This window comes from Podarcis filfolensis (assembly GCF_964270895.1).
Source record: "Podarcis filfolensis genome assembly, chromosome: 3".
Taxonomy (NCBI): domain Eukaryota; kingdom Metazoa; phylum Chordata; class Lepidosauria; order Squamata; family Lacertidae; genus Podarcis; species Podarcis filfolensis.
The window spans coordinates 83062659-83084395 of record NC_139606.1 but is presented as its reverse complement, the minus strand read 5'-3'; the positions used below and the strand labels follow the sequence as shown (position 1 = coordinate 83084395).

The 21737-nt window shown below is 40.1% G+C and overlaps 1 protein-coding gene across 13 annotated transcripts in view; it reads right to left on the bottom strand.

Moving 5' to 3' along the window:
* LTBP1 (latent transforming growth factor beta binding protein 1) overlaps nt 1–21737 on the bottom strand; it is a 177022-nt gene that overhangs the window by 46501 nt on the left and 108784 nt on the right. For 5 of the 13 annotated variants that reach the window (XM_083604182.1, XM_083604185.1, XM_083604187.1 and 2 more), the window contains 6 exons: nt 15196–15291; nt 11677–11802; nt 10010–10135; nt 8376–8495; nt 4552–4671; nt 510–632 (listed from right to left, as the gene is read on the bottom strand). In XM_083604182.1, coding sequence (XP_083460308.1) covers nt 510–632; nt 4552–4671; nt 8376–8495; nt 10010–10135; nt 11677–11802; nt 15196–15291 — 711 coding nt within the window. Of the gene's footprint in view, nt 1–509; nt 633–4551; nt 4672–8375; nt 8496–10009; nt 10136–11676; nt 11803–15195; nt 15295–19295; nt 19387–21737 lie in introns of all 13 variants that reach the window. The other 8 variants (XM_083604175.1, XM_083604183.1, XM_083604176.1 and 5 more) reach the window with 3 other exon arrangements.

The window sequence follows — 21737 nt, the reverse complement described above, 5'->3', positions numbered from 1 at the left end:
ATCATCATCATCTCATTTGAGATTAATTTTCAAAGCAGCCCATGGTTCTGTCTCCTTTGTTAACTTTTTCCCCCCAGATTGTGCCAACGTTAATCACAAAGTGGTTACATTTCACCAGTTTTCACTCTGCCCTGTGAAGACTTTCCACTCTCCTTTCATATTTTATAGCCCTCTTAAGGGCTCCTTCAAACAGAGGGAAGGGTTCATCTTTTTGCCTCTTGTGCTTTTAAAACAGTACACAAAAAGACTCTCCCATGGCATCTGATCTTGTGAATTTCTCCCAAGATTTCAGAACACGAGGAAGGAGAATGCACAGGTGTTCAAGTAGCTCTAGCCCTACCTTTATGTTTACTTTTCTGAAGTGGTATGAAGAAGATTCCACCAACACACTGAGTGAGAAATACAATGCCCGTGCTTTGAATGCCCATGATGAAGAAGTCTATTTCACCTCTCTTGGCAAACATTAGGCATGTTATATTTAAATAACAAAGGTATTAATCAATTCCTACCTTCACACTGATCTCTGGCAGGGGACAGTTGATAACCTTGGCTACAAAGACATCTGAAAGAGCCTTCCAAGTTTTCACACTGGCCATTTGTGCAGAGACTGCTATATTGACATTCATTTATATCTGTGGATAACAAAGATTGGATTTAGACAAGACGCTGTCGCTTACAATATTAATTAAGGATGCTTGAGGTGTTTCAACAGAATTGGCCAACAAGCTTCTATTAACTTTCTTAAATGGTTTTCTCAGTAACGGCCAAACTAGATGACATGTTAGCTCCGTATCTGTGCCGTTACGCTCAAATTGCCAGTCCAGACCCTAATGTCCTGTTAGGGGTTTTTGACCCTTTGCCTTCACTAGGGCTCCGGTCTTGTTTATCTTCTACTCCACGCCAGCAATTTGCATACAAAAAAGTTCTCTGTTCCACAAATAGGAGGTTTTATTCCAGGCAGTGGTGTAGTGTGGGTTGCCAGCACCCAGGGCCAGGCAGAGGGGTGGGAAGTGGACAGAGTACACATGCACATTGAACTGCCTAACAGCATCCTCATCACCCAGGAGATCGCAACCTCAGAGTTAAGAAAAGAAGAATCATTCTGTCATCTGGACAGGCCACTTCCTGGTTCACACGGAGAAGCCATTTGCAACAGAGCCCAGTGACAGAAGCACGCAGCTATATTGAGGCAGCACCAGCTGTTGAAATTTTGCATCCCTAAGAATTTTGCGTACAGGGTAACTGCCCCTGTGCCCTCCCCATGCTATGCCACTGATTCTAGGGGTGGGGAACCTCCAGACTGGGGACCAAAAGCAACCCTCTAGTCTCTCCCCAGGCCACAACTCTCACTAGCCCTGCTTCTCATCTCAGGAATTCCCCCCTGGTTATAATCTGTCCTTAAGCTGTGATAATATCTCTTGCTTGTCTGGATGGAGAATAGAGGTATGCGTGTGTAGAATTCAATAGGACTTACTCCCAGGTAAGTGGGTTTGGAATTGAAGCCCTAATCTGCTTTCTACTATGAATCTGAAAAACCACTGGAACTCATCATTTATTATTATTCTTTTCACATGGACATTCACTTAAGAGTTATGTTTCAGCAGAAACACAAAGAGATAGGTAATTTTCTAAATAAATATGCACTTAATGAAATAAAGCGCTGCAATTTTTAAAAGGGCTTATTTACGGTTTGGTGGCAAGAGTTATTACTGCAACCTAGGACACAAAGAACAAAATATCAAGAGCATGTGCTAAACAGTGAGTGACGGAAATAAGATAACTTTATTCTGAACTGTGAAATCAAACTAGTGAGACAGGCTGCAATCCTAACCCCACTAACCTGGGAGTAAGCCACACTGAATTAAATGGGAATTACTTCTAATTAGATATGGTTAGAATTGCAGCCATAGAAGGCTTAGTGATGGTCCATTAGCCATTTAATTAACTTTGTCTTTAAGGTGCCACAAGACACTTCTTTGTTTTTGCTACAAAAGACTAACAAGGCTACCACTTTGGAAATTCATTAATTTTGAAAGGGGAACACACAGTTAAGGTAGCAGTATTGATGACTGAGATACCGTATTTTTCCATGTATAAGATGACCTTTTTTCTGAAAAAAAAAATTTGTGATAAATTGAGGGTCGTCTTAAACATGGGTTAATATGCTAAGTAAGCGAGGGCTGGTGCTGCAGCGGTAGCAGGGAAATGTCAGAGAGGAAGCCGCTTACCCGCTCTTCCTGACTTAGGAAGAATATTTGGTGAGTGTCAGTATACAGTGTATTGCGGCACCAGTTCCATCAGCCAGAGTGGGGGATTGTCGAAAAGCTGCTCAACAGCTCAGCGAACTTACAGAAGAAGCTCAACAACTGTTGAGGGCTCCCAAAAATAGGTGTCGTCTTATACATGGGGTCATGTTATACATGGAAAAATATGGTATGTATTCAAGTCATGTTTGTACACCTCTAGCTTAGAGTGCTGTCTGTACCTGGGCTCAAGGTTTGTTCCTCTCTGTGGCACTCATGCATTTGCACTAAGCCACGGTTTGGCTTAGCACGGTGAGCGAACTAGTCAGGATAATGGAAGCCAATATTAAACCATGGCTATTTTAGCTTGTTTGAAAGCCCTTAACCATAGTTTTCCACTTCAGGTGTAACAAGAAGCGACTTCTTGGCTTGATTCCCCAGCAGTGCAAAGGGAGAACCAAAGTGTCTGTGTGCAAGTGCATGAGGCTTCCACATTTCTTGGCTAGTTAAACTAAGATTTGATCATCCTAATGCAGCCATTATGTCTATCCCTGTTAAGACCTAATCATGGCTTGCAAGAAAACCCTCCAAGAAATGCATCAGAATCACATGGAGAGCAGTGGTACACATTATGGGGCTGGCGCAGAGAAAACACCATATGGAGGCCATTCTAAGCAGCCTCTGCATCACAGACATAATGTGCAGATCAGCCACAGGAGTTTCCAAGATTAGAGTGAAGACTAGCAGGAAGAACATTAAGTTGTACTGGGTATAAAACTCCCATGTGTGCAAGACCCAACTAGTTTCTGGGGTTTGACCATCTACTATCCCAGACATTTAAGTTTTTATCTACAAAAAGAAGGCTTTTAGAGAAGAAAAAAGAAAAAAAAAGGTTTATAAAGGAGGAAAGTAAGTAGATATGTGGGAGGGCAGACAGATAATGGAAGTCTGTCTGCTTAAAGTCATAGGAAATGCTGAGTAAGCTCCTCAGAATTTGCCAGCAAGCATTAACACAATAAGACTGTATCAAGACATACCTATCTGCTCTGCCTGTCATTTTAAAGTGTCCCTTTTGCTTTGAACATTGAAAGCAGACAGCACAGGATAAGATGCCAAGAGCCAGAGCCAATGTAAGCAATGACAAAAAAACCCCTCCTAACCTAGACACTGAAAAGCCATGCACCAGGATTCCAGACAACACAGGAAAATATAATTTCTTGTAGTTGGATTTTTTTCAGAGAAGTTAACTTCAGAAATGCATGGGCTGGCCTATTCAATGATACACATTGTAGGCAAAACAGATGAAAGTAAGCTAAACATTTTTTCAATTTAAAATAAAGTGAATTTTGACAACTACCTCATTTTCAGTTGTGTGAGTGGACTGAAAGAGCATGGCCAAGCCCTTAGAAAATACCATTGTTCTTTTACTCTGATGTATATTTCACTGTGTTTGAGCTTAAGGTTGAGCTGTGCAGAGCCTGAAGTGAAATATGAAGTGTAGAAATGCTTGAATGTGCTTTCCTCACATAAAAAGGAATTACTCTCTGCATTCAGTTTACTCTTGAATGATGCCAAAGCTAGATGTTTTCAGAGCCCCAGGTTACCTCCTCTCTTCTGTAAAGTGAAGCAAGATGAATGCCTGGTTTGCTGAAACTGCACACCAAGGAAGTTGAGCAGGGAAACTCAGAACATGGCAGCATCATATTACATGTTGACCCATGACAGGGCCTTCTCAAAGATGGCTCTCTGTTTGCGGAATGCCCTTCCTGGTGAGGTGCATCTCTCCCCCTCATAACTGACTTTTGGGATAAATTTAAAAAACATTCCTGTTTAACAAGGCATTTGATTCCTGAGAGGTACTGCTCCTGGCAAGCTTGAAATTAGCAAAGGTGAGTGCATGCAATTGCTTTAAATGTTATAAGTGTTTTTAGATGGTTTTAAAAAAAATATTTCATTTGAAATTGTATTGTTTTAACACTTTGATATTTGCTGTTCTGGGCTCCTTTGGAAGGAAGGACAGGAGAGAAATTTAATAAATAAATAAAATGTCTTGTTGTGGCAGGTAATTTTATTATCACGAGAGAGGAGGAGATACTGGGCTGCTGGTTTTAGCAGCAGCCATATACTTCCAGTAAAATCTAGTCGTGATGTGAGTCACAGTCATTCTAATTATTCTTTATCTATCAAAGTCTACATATCATAGTTGCCAAGGGAAGTTAACATCCTTGCCCAAGAACACGACACTGAAAAAATCTGGAATAACTGCAACAATATTTGCAATAGAAAACATTTTCAACAAGCCATTTACCATAGCATTTCCCGTTCCAGCCTCTGAATCCATCTCTGCAAGGGACACATTGGTAAGAACCAGGACTGTTAATGCACTCTGCATCTGAACAAGTGTGTGGAATTGTGCATTCATCAATATCTTTAAAAAGAAAACAAATGAAGTTTAAGATTTTAATAATCCATAAAGAGCAAGGGAATCTTAATGCTATAATAGAATTTGGGATGGTATATTTTGAGCATTGGGTGCTACTGTCCTGAAGATGCAGATCTGAACGGAACCATTGAAGTACACTGTAATGGTTATAGGGGTTGCTCGTGCGTAAGTTGCCACCACTCCTGGCTAGGTTGCCTGGTTAAACCTTTTCTGTCTGGACAGCCCTTCACTTCGTGGCTGTTTCAGTCGCTAGCAGAATCCGTCAGTGGGCGTTTCTTGAACTTCTTCCAGCAAAGAAGTTCTTTGACGCCAAGTCTACGCCTACTTTCCCTGCACGGAAGTCTTCTGCGCAGGGTGGGTGTGGGTAACGGAGGACCCGTGCTCTCCCCGCTGGTCTCCTGCGAGGAGTCCTGGAGCCCCCTTGCCGATTCCCCCATCTGCCCCCCTTTATCCCTGGTGTTACGTTGATTTCCTTCCCCAGCCGATGAGTTGCCTCTCTCCCTGCTGGGCCCTTCTCCAGCATCGCTTGGGAGCCTTGCCTCCGCCTCTCGCTCCGATGTCAGTTCCCTGACATACACGATGTGCTAGAATGCTGTGCTTGGTTAAATGATGCCTAAGGTTAAATCTCCATTCACCTATGATGCTTACTAGGTGCTCTTAGGCAAGTCCCTGTCTCTTAGCTTAACATACATTACAGAAGAGCTTTCCAAATTGTGTGTTGTGACACATTAATTTGTCGGCTGCAGTGTGTAGGTGTGCCACGCAAACACCCCCTGTTCTCCTCCCGGCGTTGGAAAGGGGCTAGTTTAACCTCCAGTTTGCGGGCAAAACTGAATTACTGTGTCACAAAATTATGCATGTCTAAAAAGCGTGTCACCAACATGAAAAGTTTGGAAAGCTACCTTACAGGGCTGTTGTGAAATTAAAAACACTGCTATGAACTCCTCGGAAAGGAGGGCAAGAGGTAAAAAAAATCAGGAAATAAACACCTGATATATTTCAACTAATGATCAGACATATTTTTAAATTACCTTGCTAACGTAGGCAAAGATCCTAAGCTTATTTATTTGGAAACATGTTCCATTGGGTAAACGGGTTTCGTTTTGAAGCTAAAATCTAAACATTTAAAACCACCTTATCACAACAAATTTAATATTTATATAAGCAACCACAGAGTTAAGGATATGACAATTTTTGGGTTTTGAAGGATCCCTGGTATACAGATTTTATTTTTTTAAATAAAGCCAACGAAAACATAGATGTATAATAAATTATCAATGTGAAAAGTAAAACATGTGTCTGGAATAAGCTACATAAAAATACATACAAATCTAAAATTATGAATGGTGCCCTGCAGCTATCTTACACAGCTTCTTGAAATGTAATCTAAACTATCAACATAGTTTGCTGTAGTAATGAACATAAAGGAAATATGGAACATTCCTTTCCTTTTCTTCCGCTGTATCTTGACAGGTGAATATCCTTATCTGACTTATCAGCAATTTCCTACTTGCAAAGGAAGAATCAACAATTTCATTCTCTCTTCCTCATCTCCACTTAATGTGAAGATCATTTGGGACCAAGGGACTGATTACACATGGCATATATTTGCATACAACATAAAGTTAGAGCACTAGACACTGCCTGAAGACTTTGGGCTTACAGCCTCATGACCTGTTATGCTTGCAATAGGTAGAACAAACTCCAAACAATGCTAACTGAGGGAAGAGGGTGACAGGACTCAAGGGGAAGACAAGACAATCTGCCTTTCTGCAGTTGACACTTCAGGCTCCATTTGCACAAGGTCTCACATAGTTGTGAAAAGGAGGTAGGAAGGAGACTGGATCAGCTCTTGAGAGTGGAGCTATTTCCCAGGATTGTAGGCTAACCCAGCAAAACTAAAGGTGTCTAATATGGGTGACCACTTCCCATCAGCCTCTTCTCACAAGGAGAATGGATTGTTACCCATCAGGCATAGACTTGACTTCAGTGGTACCAAGGGGACATTACAGCTGGCAAATCAAGCCACTCTCCCAGAGATTCTTGTAGGAAACCACCAGATCCACTCTGATGGTATTGGTGGATTATTATTATCAATTGTTTTATTGATGTTGTCTTTCAATCAAGCCATGGCCTGTTTGATCCCATTTATTCGGGACTCTGCTTCTTTCTTCCTTTCACTGCAAATTCTGTTGTGAAAAATATGCATAATTTCGACACCCTTGACACCTATGAGCACCAAATTGTGAAATCTATATCTAAAGCCATCTTTTAATTTTTAAAAAATGAACATAAACCCAGTAATTCTTATACTGTACTAGCAAAAGCTGGAGCTGAGAGACTGCAGAAGAATATGCTAGCTTAAAAAAGGCATATTCTGATCGAAGGTGACAGGTATGAAAACAGAGTACAAAGACACTGATGATTAAGTAGGAGTAACTGAATATCATTTTAATTTATGAATGAATTTATGTTGATTTTTATTTTTTAACTCAAGGGGATATTCAGGCCAAAACCTAACTTCATAAGCGTTGTAAGTTAGACGTGCTGGGACGTTTTGTTCTATAAAACGGTGGATTTTTGCCAATATTTTATTCCAAACCACAAGTGGATTCCTTTGTAACAAGTGAAGTGATGAACTTCATTGTCAATGGCAATTTTCATAAATAATTTTAATAGAACAAATTTACAGATAAAGTAGATAGTGAGGTTTCCAACTTTAATTTTAATAATTTCCAATTTTAAAATGAAGCTCTTACGCTCCCCCCCCCCATTTTTTAGGAAGGGAACCTTCTATCGCTGAAGTTTAGCAACAGTGTTGGTTTGCTGTCCATGCTGATTTTGCCAGGTCCTTTGGAACAGTGGCACACAGTATGGGAACCAGCACTATCCCCATCTGATTTATTAATCACAGGAGTGTCACTGAGGAGTCACTAGCAGGCAAGCTGATACTAGCAGACCCTTGTCTGTAAATACCCACTTTTAAGAAAAAGCAGCTCCACATTTTATGCTGCAGTCATATTTACCACAGTTGTTCCTGAAGCAAATATGTGAACAGTGAATTATTATTACTAAATGATCATGACAACAACAAGACCACCAACCTTCAACAGGAATTCCCAGGGTAGTGAACAATTTATAATAAAGCAGAGAATAAAATGTCAACAACTATACCAAATAACATTTATCCTGAACAACAACATTGTAACTAACAGGCGGCAGCAGCAGATAAAGCGATAGCACAACCATCTCTTTAACCTCTGATGTCTAGGCAGAACGAACAGCTGGCGATGAAAAGACACCAATGAAGGGAACAGAAATATCCAACGGAAGAAATTCCCATGATATATCTATATCTTTAAAGTCTTGACACATGTACACAGGTGTTTACGGATGCATGCCTGACATTCATTCACGTTTTGTATGTTTGCTGTGAAGAAACCCTGGTTTACCCATTGGAAACACAATTTATATGTAAAGATGAAGAGAGACAGTAGAGCTCAATGAAAGGATAGGGTAGGTTATGGATTCTTGCATCATCAGTCCTGAATCTACCATGTTACTGTCCTCAAATGCATAAACATTGCTCTCTATGGCACAACTCCCTCGGATGGCTTTTCTAAAGGAATTAGGAAACTATTAATAATGTCTGTGGATGATTATTCCAACATTTCAGAGTGACAACATACCTTCACACTGGCCTCTCCTGTTCATACGGAATCCAGTGTCACAAGCACATATGTATGAACCAATGGTATTTATACAGCGTCCTTCCCCACAGGTGTGAGATCCAGAACATTCATCAACATCTAGAAACCAAAATGAATACAAAAGTTAAATATGTACTGTAAATACACTAGTCTTCCTTTTCTTTTTAAGAATACACACATTTACAGAGGATGAAAGTCAACATCATTCTAATATGATTGTTCAATCAGTGCAAGCATTCCTAGTTGCCAGCTGCATTTATCTCCTTTCTCTTCCCCTTGCACACTATTTTAAGGGTGCTCCCAACACTAGTGGAATCCTTGAACAAGTTTCTGTTAGTGCACTGGGTTAGCTGAATCTGCCCAGAATTCTTATTCTTAGGGCCATGTAAATAGTTAATTTTATCACTCCCAAGACTGGCTGCTTACTTGCATAAATAGACTATTAGCTGGGGAGCTCACAGATCTTAGTTGCAACAACTACAACCTGTAATGTCAATATTCTTAATGTGTGATATTTTAGTGCATTTTTGGTTTTTATGGAAGCCGCCCAGAGTGGCTGGGGAGGCCCAGCCAGATGGGCGGGGTATAAATAATAAATTATTATTATTATTATTATTATTATTATTATTATTATTATTATTATTATTCTTGCCTTGGTAACTGCAGGTGTTACTAGGACTGAAGTCCATGAGTTTATTTGCTTACTAATATTTACTGTCCTTCAGTCATGCCCTGATCATGACTGAGGGCCATTTGTCCAGCCACCTTCCAGCGGAGACATTGTATTTGGGTGCCCTGCTACAATACCTCTAAGAATGCTCTATGGAACATAGGAAGCAGCCTTGTACCAAGTGAAACTACTAACTCAGTACTGTCTACAGCAGGATAGGCAACATGGCAGCCTCCAGATGTTGCTGGACTACAAATCCCATCATCCCCAACCATCAGCCATAATATAAAATAAACTCTTGATGGCTGGTTGCCATGGTTTGAAAAGCAGTAGGCCTTACAGTAGGCCTGTACACTGAGTTCCTGAACAGCAGCCATACACTGCTACCCATTTAATCTGTGGATAAAACTTGATAAAAGCTCTCCATGTAAGTGTATCTCCAGGAACAGTCACAGCAAATCACACAAACAATACCATGAATGTTCAAAATGGTCCTACGTTAACATTTGATAGACCTTCTTTAGTGTCACTTAGAAATGGTATTCACATTTGAGAGGGGCCAATTACAGAGCTGTTTTGGTTGCTAACGAACTATGTGAAATCTATTCTCATGCATGGGAGAGAGAGAAAAAACCTATCCTCCAAACATATTTTACGACTTAAGCTCTTACAGCAACATTATATTTTCAAGGAAGTATAACTGCACAAATAAATAATTTTAGGAAGACAGAATGAGTAATGACTTGCCCTCTGTAATGGTGGTCAATTTTTATTAAGAAATACTCTATGAACAAAAAGAGCAACCTAAGCATTAAGCACCCAGTCCAGTGCTTGTGTAAATCAATGTAAGTAGTTTTCCAATGACCTTAACGGATTTCAAACTCCAACTCTTAGCTATTAGCCCCAAGTATTAAGAGCTTGTTTCATAAAGCACAGTAGTTACCAACACAGTCTGTTCCTTGTTCACTGGCCATGAACCCTGCCTGGCAAATGCATAGGAAGCTTCCTTCTGTATTTTCACAACGCCCAAGGGAGCAGAGATGGGGAGCCTGAGTACATTCATTAATATCTGTTAAAGAAATAAAAACGAAGATTGAAAAAGTAGTACTCTGTCATGACCATCACTTCACTTCGCCCAATATACACAAGACACTAAAATGAAAGACAGACTCTATTAGTACAGACAGATTTGTTTCCACGGAGGTGAACAATAAAGATTTGGTATAAAATTCTGATTCGGAAAGCAGACTTATTGGCTTAAAGTTTCAGAGTATTACTTTATACCAACTTTCAGAGTATTACTTTTCCTTGAAGGAAGGAACTATACTTACTTGTAATAAGTGATCTTTCAGAGAGAACTTATGCATTTATGTATATGGGAGTCAAATACTATATGCCAGCAGATTCTGGAACCTCTCAGAACCAGGGCTAGTGAAGGGCGCTCCTTCTCTTTACACAGTTTTAAAATGGGGCAATATAAAGAAGCCTAGCAGACGTTCAGTTCCTTGCAATACCGATCATAAAATTTCATGCACTCCTGTTAGGATTCCAAAGCACGGTCTACGAGGAGGAAAAATATAAAGACTCCTTGAAGCACCTCAGTTTTCTTAATTTACAAGCGCCATCCTTTGTGCATGCAGGATAATTTAGAACAGGTTGTGTGCCAAGATACATTTAGGTAGTGTACAGTTCAGGGATGGGGACCATGTGACTTCTGGGCTGCATCAACAGAAGTATAGTATAGTATAGTATAGTATAGTATAGTATAGTATAGAAGTATACAGATCAAGGCAAGTAATAGTACCACTCTATGCTGCCTTGGTCAGACGACATCTGGAGTAGTGTCCAATTTGGGTTTTGGGGTGCCACAATTTAATAAGGATATTGACAAGTGCAGAAGAAGGAGACTAAGGTGATCAAGGGTCTGGAAAACAAGCCTTATGGAGAATAGCTGAGGGAGTTGGGTACGTTTAGCTTTGACAGTGAGAAGAGCCACCTTCAAATATCTCAAGGGCTGTCACATAGAAGAGGAAGCGAGCTTGTTTTCTCCTGCTCTAGAGGCTAGGACCCAAATCAATAGCTTCAAGTTACAAGAAAGGAGATTACTGTCAGAAAGAAGAACTTTCTGACAGTAAGATCTGTTCAACAGTGGAATGGTCTCTCTCAGGAAGTGTGCACTTGTTGACTCTTCTTCCTTTGAGGTTTTAAGCAGAGGTTGGATGGCACCTGTCACATATACTTTAGTTAAGATCCCTGCATCACAGGGGGTTGGACTAAATGACCCTTGGGGTCCCTTCCAACTCTACAATTCTATGATTCTATGTTTCTGGACTGCCATCAGCTCCAGTCAGTGTGGCCAATCATCAGGGCAGTTGTAGTCCAACAACCTCTGAAGGGCCCCGTTTCCTCATACCTGGTACAAAAGAGCTGCAAAGTTCTATGAGAACAAGGGAGATCTTTTTAAAAATGTATTTTGACCAAGATTAAGGACCAAAAAGGGAAGAAGCCATTCTTATTTACCATAGTTGTTTCATACATATTACAGGTTACATTTCTTCAGATCCTTCACTCACTAATCAGTTTAGCAAAGGCAAAGAAAATTTCTCATACCAGAACATTTTGTTTGTTGATCATTAAGCTTGTATCCATCATTGCAGAAACAGGTGTATCCCACAGGCAAATTAACACAATGTCCTGCTCCACAAATATCTGGGTTCACTGTGCACTCGTTGATTTCTAAATAGAAAGAAAAACATACCTGGAGCAGGCCATTTAAAACATTTGCATAAGTCCACTACTATTCTCAAATTAAAAAGGAAGAAAAACCATTCAGAGTGGCTGGGGCAACTGAGTCAGATGGGTGGGGTACAAATAATAAAAATATTATTTCAGCCTCTTGTTATCCAACCCAGTGGCTGTGGAGCAAGAAGCCAGTACAGAGTTGAAACAATACTTAAAATAAACAGCCTGACATACACCCTACAAAAGCTTGCCCTTCCGTTCCCTATATTTACATACTACCCTAACGCATCTGGAAATCAAGTGAAAGGAACTGGCCTGTAAACATGCAAGAAACGTTTGATAGAGATCCAGGATGGCCTCTTAACTTCCTAACTCAATGCTAGATCCATATGAAACTGCAGCTCAAAGATCTCCTCAGTGAATGGGTCAACATGTGCTGTGTACACCGTTTTCTTCTTTGGAATAGTTATGAGGAATTTGTAAGTGAACTGAAGCATGGTTTTAATCTTTATAGAAAAAAAGAAACCCCTGGTAGTTATGTCAAATGTTGATGCATGTATTGTAAGCATCTTCCACCTTCTCATCTCAGAGTTAAGACCGGAGCGTGCCAAACCTTCAGGGCTCAAGAGTTGACATTCTGGATGAGTTGCCCCATGTTAAAATGCCACACAAATTTTTCCCCAAGTTTTATCAACCTAAGCCTTTATATTAAAAGTTCCTAATGGTGCTGGTCCAGTTGCTTCCAGGGGCAAGCTTGACTTCATCCACAGGCTATTCTTTAGGCAATAGTTACTTCACAACTCCTGAAAGCTGAAGCAGAATTCATTCAGTTAAGGGGAGCCAGCCCTGACTCACCTTGGAAGAAAAGAACCAGTGACACCAGCAGGGACTTTGTCTACTAAAGCCTGAGAACATTTTGCTCGCACAACCAACCAATTGTTTAGACGCTAGGAAGTCAAACTTCCCTGCTGCGATGTGATTTGTGATTAAGAAGTGGAAGCACAAGAAGTGTCTCAATAAAACTCCATCTTTAAGTTGGCAGTTATTTCCATGCAGCCACTACGGCGGATTCTGGGACACCAAGCAACTTTATTCACATTGACTTTGTGGCTTAGAACTCCATCCTTATCAACCCTATAGCAAAAGCAGTAAAAAGGGACACTGAGATCTGTGGAGGTTGGGGATTGAACCCCCTTAATTTGCCTGATGCCAGGCCCGGTGATTAAGTCAAAAGGATATGCAATGTTTGCTAATAATGCACACACTGTAGAAACATTTTTAATATGCACCACAGCATTTAGGTAGATAACCAAGGGCATAGGAAGTTCCATCCTTTACATTTTCTGTACAATGTCTGCCTCCAAAAATTGCCTTCTGGAACCTATTCAATACTGAAAGTGGCTTCATATTAAAATGCACAGTCCTAGATGCTGAGAGAAGTTATGGCACTGAAATGAATACTGATTATACAATTTGCCCAGACAACTATCACAGAATATGAAGTAGTGGGATCTGTAATAATAATAATAATAATAATAATAATAATAATAATAATAATAATAATAAACTTTTACTACAGCCCTTTTACTGATACACAGAATAGCACCTGTCATTTATCTCATCTGTCCTAAAAAGGATTCTGTTGACTGGCCCAAAGGATCACCCAGCAAGCACATAGCTTAATGTGCTAGGATAACAATGTAATCTATTAATAGCATATGCATTTCTTTTAAAAAAAGAAAGCAACTGTTTATTAGGCAAACTTGACCTCAAATGGAATACTGATGGATGTTGCAAAGATTCAACAAATATAGAACATTCAGAGACATAGAGATAAACATTGAATTTAGAAATTGCAGGGTATGCTGGAATATATCAGTAAGTTTATAGCAAACTACACAGCTGGTAGTACTTAACTAAGAAAAACCCTTTGCAAAGATAAATTGAAGCCAGAGTATTAAAGAAAGTTCCAGAGCCTGGAGAATATAGAAATATCATCACTACTGTTGAAATTCTTTGATCCGCTGGAAAGGGTTGATAAAAATTTTCCTCACAGATGCTCTGGAGGAGAGACATTAATAAGATGCTATGCTACATGGCTGTATTGCATACCGCTCCTTAGAAACAAGTGTGCGCACAAGGGGTAGAAAACTTAACATTTGTGATGTTTAAACACAGAACTATGACAGAATTCCTGAATAAATGTAGCAATCATAGAAAAAGAGGTGTGGTTCTCTTGTGGATCAGGAAATGGTTAAGTTTCAAGAAGCAGGGGGTAGGAATAAAGAGACAGTTCTCTAAGGAAGAAGATAGAAAGTGGAGCCCTCCAAGGACTGGTATTGGAAACTGTGCTTTTTAACTTGTTCATAAACAACTTAGACCTAGGAGTTAGCAGTAAGATGGCCAAGGTAATAATAATGTGATAGTAAGTTGTCCAGGGTTGTTGAAACAAAAGAAAAAAAATTCTGAAGAACTCCAAAAGGACCTCTCCAAACTTAGTGAAATGGCAGTAAAATGTCAAATGCAATTCAGTGTAAACAAGTGTAAAATGATGCATACTGGGGGCGGGGGGAGAATCTTAATTTCACATACATGCTCATGGTGGTGGAGGATCAGGAACAAGACATTTATTAATGAAGATAAATAAAACTGCCAATCTCTTGGAGGTGCATCCTGGAAACCTGCTCACTGATAGGCTTTTCTTACCTAGCCTAGAAAGGTGGGACCCTGGCCCTACAAAAGCTGAGGGAGTATGTTTCTCAAAGAATGGCTTCCCCACACAACCCAGTTCTAGATCAGATTCTGGAAACTATCCCCAAATTATTATTTTCATTAGGCACCTTTAGAAATCAATGCGATTTTCTCAAGTTTTTATTATGGAATATGAGTAAATTCACAAGATCGCTCACCATGTCATGTCTGTGTCTTTTCATATGCTTTTAAGGGGGATATGGGTTAATGCACCGCTTATAGAAAAAGGCATTTTAAGAGCTTTGGGGAGGCATATTTGCATAAAGTATGCGTCCTGAAATGTAATGTGCCTGTATGTGGAGCTGACCAGAAACTGTCCCCATGCATGCAGAAAAAATGCAGTTGAACCATGGTATACAAACCTGCAAATACACTCCAGGTGGGTGGAATCCTTTAGACTCTATTTTATATACACAACGTAAGTCAACTGTGAACTGCATGCCATCCATATGACCAGACTTGCCAAAAATAACATACAATTCCACCCTCTTAAACTGAACATTTTTGGCCCTGAATTTTCCTGTGTTCTGCTGCTCTATTCTTCCTGTTTGACGCTCTAATAGCCCTCAGTTATTTGGGAGTATGCACCCATTTCTACCTCCAGCCATTTTTTTGTGGGGAAAGTATGCATCATACCTGTAACTTGAGTTGGTGCTATTACTTGACTAGCACTTGAAGTAGACACATCTGGGCCAACTTCTACAGGCACAGGAGGAGAGGTTTTTTCAACTACTACTGTGCAAAAGAAAAGAGAAAATTATTTACATATGAGGAAGGCAAGTTTTAAAATACGTGCATGGCTTAATGAACTAATCATTAGTGGAAAACTGTAGTAAGGGTCTCTTTATATGTTTCTAGGTGGTGCATGTTACAGACTCCCATTGTGTATCTTCTAAAATCCTGAATTTTGAAGAAACTGCACATCTCCCTTTAGTTGCTAGTGCCTTTTGCTCCCCACAAAACATGCCCAGAGTGCATGTGTTGTTATAAGGAGATGCACAATACTGTTATATGCTTTAGTCTTACCAAGCAGCAAACACATGAACATCTGCTAAATTACTCAAAATAATTTCTTATTTTGAACACTGACAGTCTGACCTATTTGTTACTCTGGTGCATGTGAAAGAAATCTGGAACTGTGTAAAACTAATAAAGCAAGTATAGTGACGAAACTTCACTGTCTAAGCATCACTGAATGAGATGTTTGAAATACACGAGGGATTGTGGGACCACTTTCGGAAAATTTGTTCCCACTTCAATTCACTTTTTGGTGCCTAAGTTAAGTGTCTACCACATTCAGGAATATGAAAAGGACTTCCAAATCATTCTCCATTTCAATTAAATCTATTTCTCCTCAACTTCAACATATGCCCCTCCATAAAATTTTTGCACATAAAAATTCATGGGCACAATTAACCAAGCACAGCTGCAGTACAACCTCCATTGAGTTCAGTAGACTCATTAGCAATCCAAAGATTCATGGGTTTCATGGGTTCATTGCTCACTGGCTAAGCAGAGAGTACTTTATCACACTGTGTTGCACACAGTGAACAGTTTTGCAGTCATTTCCCTTCTTAAGCCTGCTTCAGGCATAATGATAGAAGAGATAACAGTGCAGATGTAACCATTGTAAGTAGATCAGGAGCGTGGCATGAGATTGCATGCTCCTCCTCCCCTTTGCCAGAGCAAATTGCCCCCTCCCTTCCTTGGATATATACATAATATATCTCCTTTCAGTAGCATACTCTCATGCCAGCTAATAAAAAAATAAAATCAATGAAAGAGCACCAAAACAACGTAACACAACAAAAACACACAGCCCAAAAAAATAAAAAAGTATTAAAGCACAGAAGCATCCCTGGAGCTAGGTAGAATCAAGTTCAGCTAATGTTTAACAAGGCCTGGAAGAAGAGAAAGGTCTTTGCCTAGCATTGGAAAGGTTTAGGAAAAGCCACTAGTGAGCCTTCCCAGGGATTGCATTCCAAAAACAGCAGAAACATTCCTTCCATTGGTTGCAATCCACCTGAGTTCAGCAGATGGAAAGACCTAAGAAGATACTCTGATGATTATTTCAATTCCTATTTGAGAAAAGGACGCCCCTTTAGGTACCCATGTCCCGAGCAGGGGCGGATTTACAGCAGGACAGTGCAAGCAGTGCGGTCGCACCAGGGGCTGGCACCAAACTGAAATGCATCCAGATCTGGATTTGTATAGCAACCACCAACTCAAGCATATTGACCAGGAAGGGGAAATGGATGGGTCTCACAACCCCTCTCTCTCACAAGAAAGCATGTTCTTGGACCCAGCTGATGAACCCTCACCTGCTATATGTTATAAGCCAAGGGAGTCAAGAAACAAGGAGACAGTTGGCCACACCCCACCAAGCACCTTTTACATAGCCTTAGTAACCACTAACTAATATTCACCCAACAAAGCTGGGCAACAAGGTTCCCTGTGCACATTCATTGCTTGAAGGCAGAATCAGTGGCATCCAAATTAAAGCAAGAGTGAGCAGTGTTGCGGGAGGAACTGGCTGAGACCAAATCCAAAGTGGCCTCATCTGATCTGTATCTCCCAGACTCATCTGATCTGTATCTCCCAGACTAATGAGTGGATTGGAACATAGTCCAGAATTCTGACTCAAACAACTCTGATGTGGTGGTCCCACTTTACTCCTTTCTTTAAACTGCTAACCACTATTAGCAACAGTTTGAAAGTGGGCAGTGGCTGCCTTATGCAGTGAAAACTGTCTTACAAATACTACCTGAAAGTCATGGGATATGATAATGTTCTGTTACTAGCATGAACACTGTACAGAAAAACATGTGGCTGTTCCATAGGTCTGTAGGAACAGCCATCTTTTTTGTAACTCAGTAGAGAGTGATGTCATTCCAGCGCATTCAATTTCATCAAGGAGGCATTTATTGTCGCATTTACACTATGCATGGCAAAAATCATTTATAGTCAAAATACATTTTGGTAGGTGGGATTGCTAAAGCCTACGCCCTTTTTAATTCCCCTCCCCCCAAGTGTGTAAAGCTGAATGTACACAAGTTAAATGTGTGTAAGTTGTGAGTTAGCTGTATTGTTTCTTTGCTGCCTTCACCATCACAGAGTAGGCTTGAAGATAGATTGTTGCCTGTATTTCTTAATCTTCATACTATGTTTCCTGCCACTTTCTTCTAAGCCATTTCCATAACTAGTAAATGGAGCTGGTAAACCAAGGAGCAAAACAGGATCTGCTCAACAGGCAAGCGTGTGGGGGAACCATTGATGCTCTGTGAACTATTATACTTCATGTAACCCCTACAGAGTGACAAGGGTTTGATGGGGCACCGGTCATGTCAAAAGGAAACTTGCCAGGGACTCTGAGGGGGGATCTTTCAGATTCCATCACTGTTCTAACATATCCACTGATCAGGCAGAGAAGAAAAGCCATTGCAAGCCTAAACCTCATCAGGAAATTATCTGACCTGAACAAGGAGAAATCACAATCTTTATGCCACATTGAAAACATAAAAACCAAACCTTTGCATTGATGCTGAGATCCACTAAGATTATTGTTTTCAGCTCCCACAGGAAGATAGTTGAGCAGAAGGAGGCTAAGAACAGAATTCCTAATCTGTCCTGATTGTCCAACACAAATTTGAAATAATCCAGGGATTGTGGGAGTATGAGATGGAATCCTTAGGGACTACAGCAAAAGACAACAACCAACATGACCAAACCCTCAATCCTGTATTGGTGTTAGACTGAGAAAACAGAATGCAACAGCTGAGAGAGGCCAGCTGCTTCCAGGCTCATCCTTCCACGTCCAGTAACGTAAGCCAAATCAGCATCCACAATCAAGACATATATCATTGCCGTTTTACTGTTAACTGACCTGACATTAATACAGCAGCATTATCTGACCCAAAATACATATTGGGAGGGAAACTGAGGTCACTGTTGCTGGAAGAAGAACCAGAATGAGGACTAGGCTTTAAGATTCTGAATTTCCATCTCCCTGCCTGGCTTGTCCGATACCAAAGCCATGGGTGTCCATTTGAACTTCCTGCAGTAGTACAGCAGAATTATAGCAGCACTGGCCTTAAATATGGTTAACAAACCATTGTTAGCTGTAACCAGACTTTGCAAACTACCTTTTAACCAACAAGTCAACCTGACAATTCTGTAAGTGAAGTGAAACTTGTAACCCTGTTTCTAAGCCTGGTTTAATAGCTAACCATGGATATCATCAATGCAGACTAAAGTGCCAGGAAAATTGGAAGCTGCCTTGTACTGAGTGAGGCCATGGCCCATCCGGCTCAGTATTTAGGTAGGGGTCTTTTTTGTCTCTACATGGATATGCCAGGGATTGAACCTGGAATGTTCTGCATGCAAATCATTGAGCTATAGATGCACCTTACAAAATGTTAATTGGGTAAGGGAAAGGAATTCACAAAGGAAGAATGGAATGAGATGGAATGCATGAGTCCATGACATGCTCCTGAGTGTTACATCTGCATTAGGTCTTATTTTCTTCACCAAAGAGTCTTGTCTAGTGGACTTTAAAAGGATTATTCATGTAAAGATAATAAAAATTTTGCTAGATTAAGCCCTTCTTTTTAAAATGCAGAACATTAAATTAGAAATAAAATTCTAAAAATGAAAGGAATATAGACACCATAAGGAATTATTCCATGCCATTTTTGCAAGGATTCTCATCCATTAAAGGAGGAGTCAAAAAGAGCTACCTGGAAATTGTGGATGCAGGTTAATAGTTGAAATCCCAGGAGAAAGCTGAGGTTGACCAGGTTTTTCTCGGTCATCAAGTGAAACTAATTCCTAAAAGAATGGTTAAAAATTAAATGGGTGATTATGTGTTTTTAATGTGAGTCTCCCCAATTTTGTAGTGAAATTTTGCTTTGAAAAAATGATGTTTCATAGCAAACTGTGTGTGTTTATATATAGTTTAAAAATAAGAGCAAGCATTAACTCCTTGTAATTGGTTCATTTTCCATTCAGCAGCAGCTCTTGTAGACAATTTTATCACAATTTATTAGGTAAAGATAAATCTTCTAAATATATTGATATACATATAGTACATAAAGCCAAACATACATCTATTTGTAGACTTGTGATTAAAAATAACTTATCCTTGCATATGCACATCTGCTTTTAATATGCTTAGATGCAGGAATGCCTCTTATAACTAGGAGCTCAGAACAGGCACACATATACAAATAAAATATCAAACACACACACACCATCTACACATTATTGGTGCAGTACAGAACAAAGTTTGGTGCATTTAGGACCCATTGCAAACAATGGTACCTCAGCATGCCCAACGCTCCCCATGGCTGAAATCCTCCATTTTGCTGGGTGGACTAATTCTCTTTTAGACTACTGGGGATTGTGTTTTACAGCTGTGTGCAGGGCTGACCCCTGTAATTGTAGAATTACAGATTAAGGGCTGCCAAGCCAATTTAAGGTTTGGAAACTATATCTGGTTCACAACTCAGTGAAAGCTGAAAGAGAATAACCACAGCTCACAAATCACAGGTAAAACTTATGCGTCAATGAGTTACAATGGAGCTCTTATCCTTGATTTCTCTTCACGCAAAGGGGAAGAATGATCTATGGGGGGTACATCTGTGGGAAAGGGGTAGAACACGGTCATAGAATTGACCTGAGGGTCATCTGGTCCAACATCCTGCAATGCAGGAATCAGTTATGTGTCAAGTGCCTTTTGGGGATACGGCACAAAGCACTGAGGTTCATATAATACATGCAATACAGACAATATGTAGATGTACTCTTGGGCATAGGAAATTGGCACCATCTTTCACAGAGCCTACGTCTTTGAGGCAAGGAAAGGTGCAATGTCTTTATGTTAGTGCTGGGATGAAACATAGACCACAATTTTATAGTCATTCTCCGCATTGCAATCTGGGGAACTACTTTCTGAACTTTTCAAAGGTGCCATGTGAAGTTTTAAGAAAATTATTGACAGGCAACCCCTGACACCACTGAATTATTTTACTCTACAAGTGGCTGGGGACTTTGTTTTCTCCTAAAACACTGTGCTGTATTTGCTTACAATGGCAAGGATCTCATGCCAGCTTCTAACTTGGCAGGACTTCCTAGAACACCCTTGTGACGTTGATTTATCATATGAGTGTTCCAGAAAAGTCTTGCTGATCTGGAAGCTGCCATGAGCTCCAAGCTGCTGCTAGTGAATGTGGTGTTTCTGCTTACATGTTTTAATGGGGAAACTGAAAACTGTTTTCAGAGGGCTTTGTTATTTGTTAAACAGTATATAAATCTTGTTAAACAATAGTTTAAAAAACCAAGACCCTTAGGTCATCTCATACAGTAAAATAAAGTGGCACATTCCCTCCTCCACTTTCCTCAGGAATAGAAAGAAGTTCACTGAACTTTGTTCCTACTTAGCAATGGACAAAATTCTCATTTTTCCAGTCCTCCGTTCTCCACAATATCACATCAGTTTGTGATTTTTAAAAAGGCCTTCGCAAAGACTCAGCTATTTACTCCTAATATACACATTATTTCTAAATCATACATTGGCTGCACTTGACCAAACTGTCTCTGGTAGACCTACTGTCTGGGAGATCAAGTTTTGCCCCATCTCAACTTTATCTGAGAATGCAACCAGTTTGATTGTCTTACAGATTTCCACAAGAACTGAGTCTGAACATGCAATGCATCTACTTTGTCCAACTCTGGGTTCTGTTGCTTAGGGCAGGCTTTACCTAACAAATCTCAGCAGAAGACATGCACAAGGACTATCTGCTTGCTCAACAGGACTTCCCCTGCTCTGCCCTTGAGCAGTCCCTGAAATTGGCTCTGGAAGGACCAGGAAAGCCCCCAGAGCAGCACACATGAGGGGGAGAGGGGAAACTGTTCTGTCTGGCAAGATGAAATGCTTGAGTTGACAGAATGATTAAAGAGTGTGATGTTCAATTCCTTCCACAGCATGATGCTAGGTGAGACAAGATTCCTCAGTTTTTAAGACTAAAGCAGAGAAAGTATATTGAAAATTAAGTACTTTAAAGAGAGAGAAATAATAGCTTTATTGTATGATTCTATTTACATAACATATATCATGATATATTGTTATACAGTGGCCTGGAATCAAATTAAATATTAAAACAATAACTATTTTCTATCTC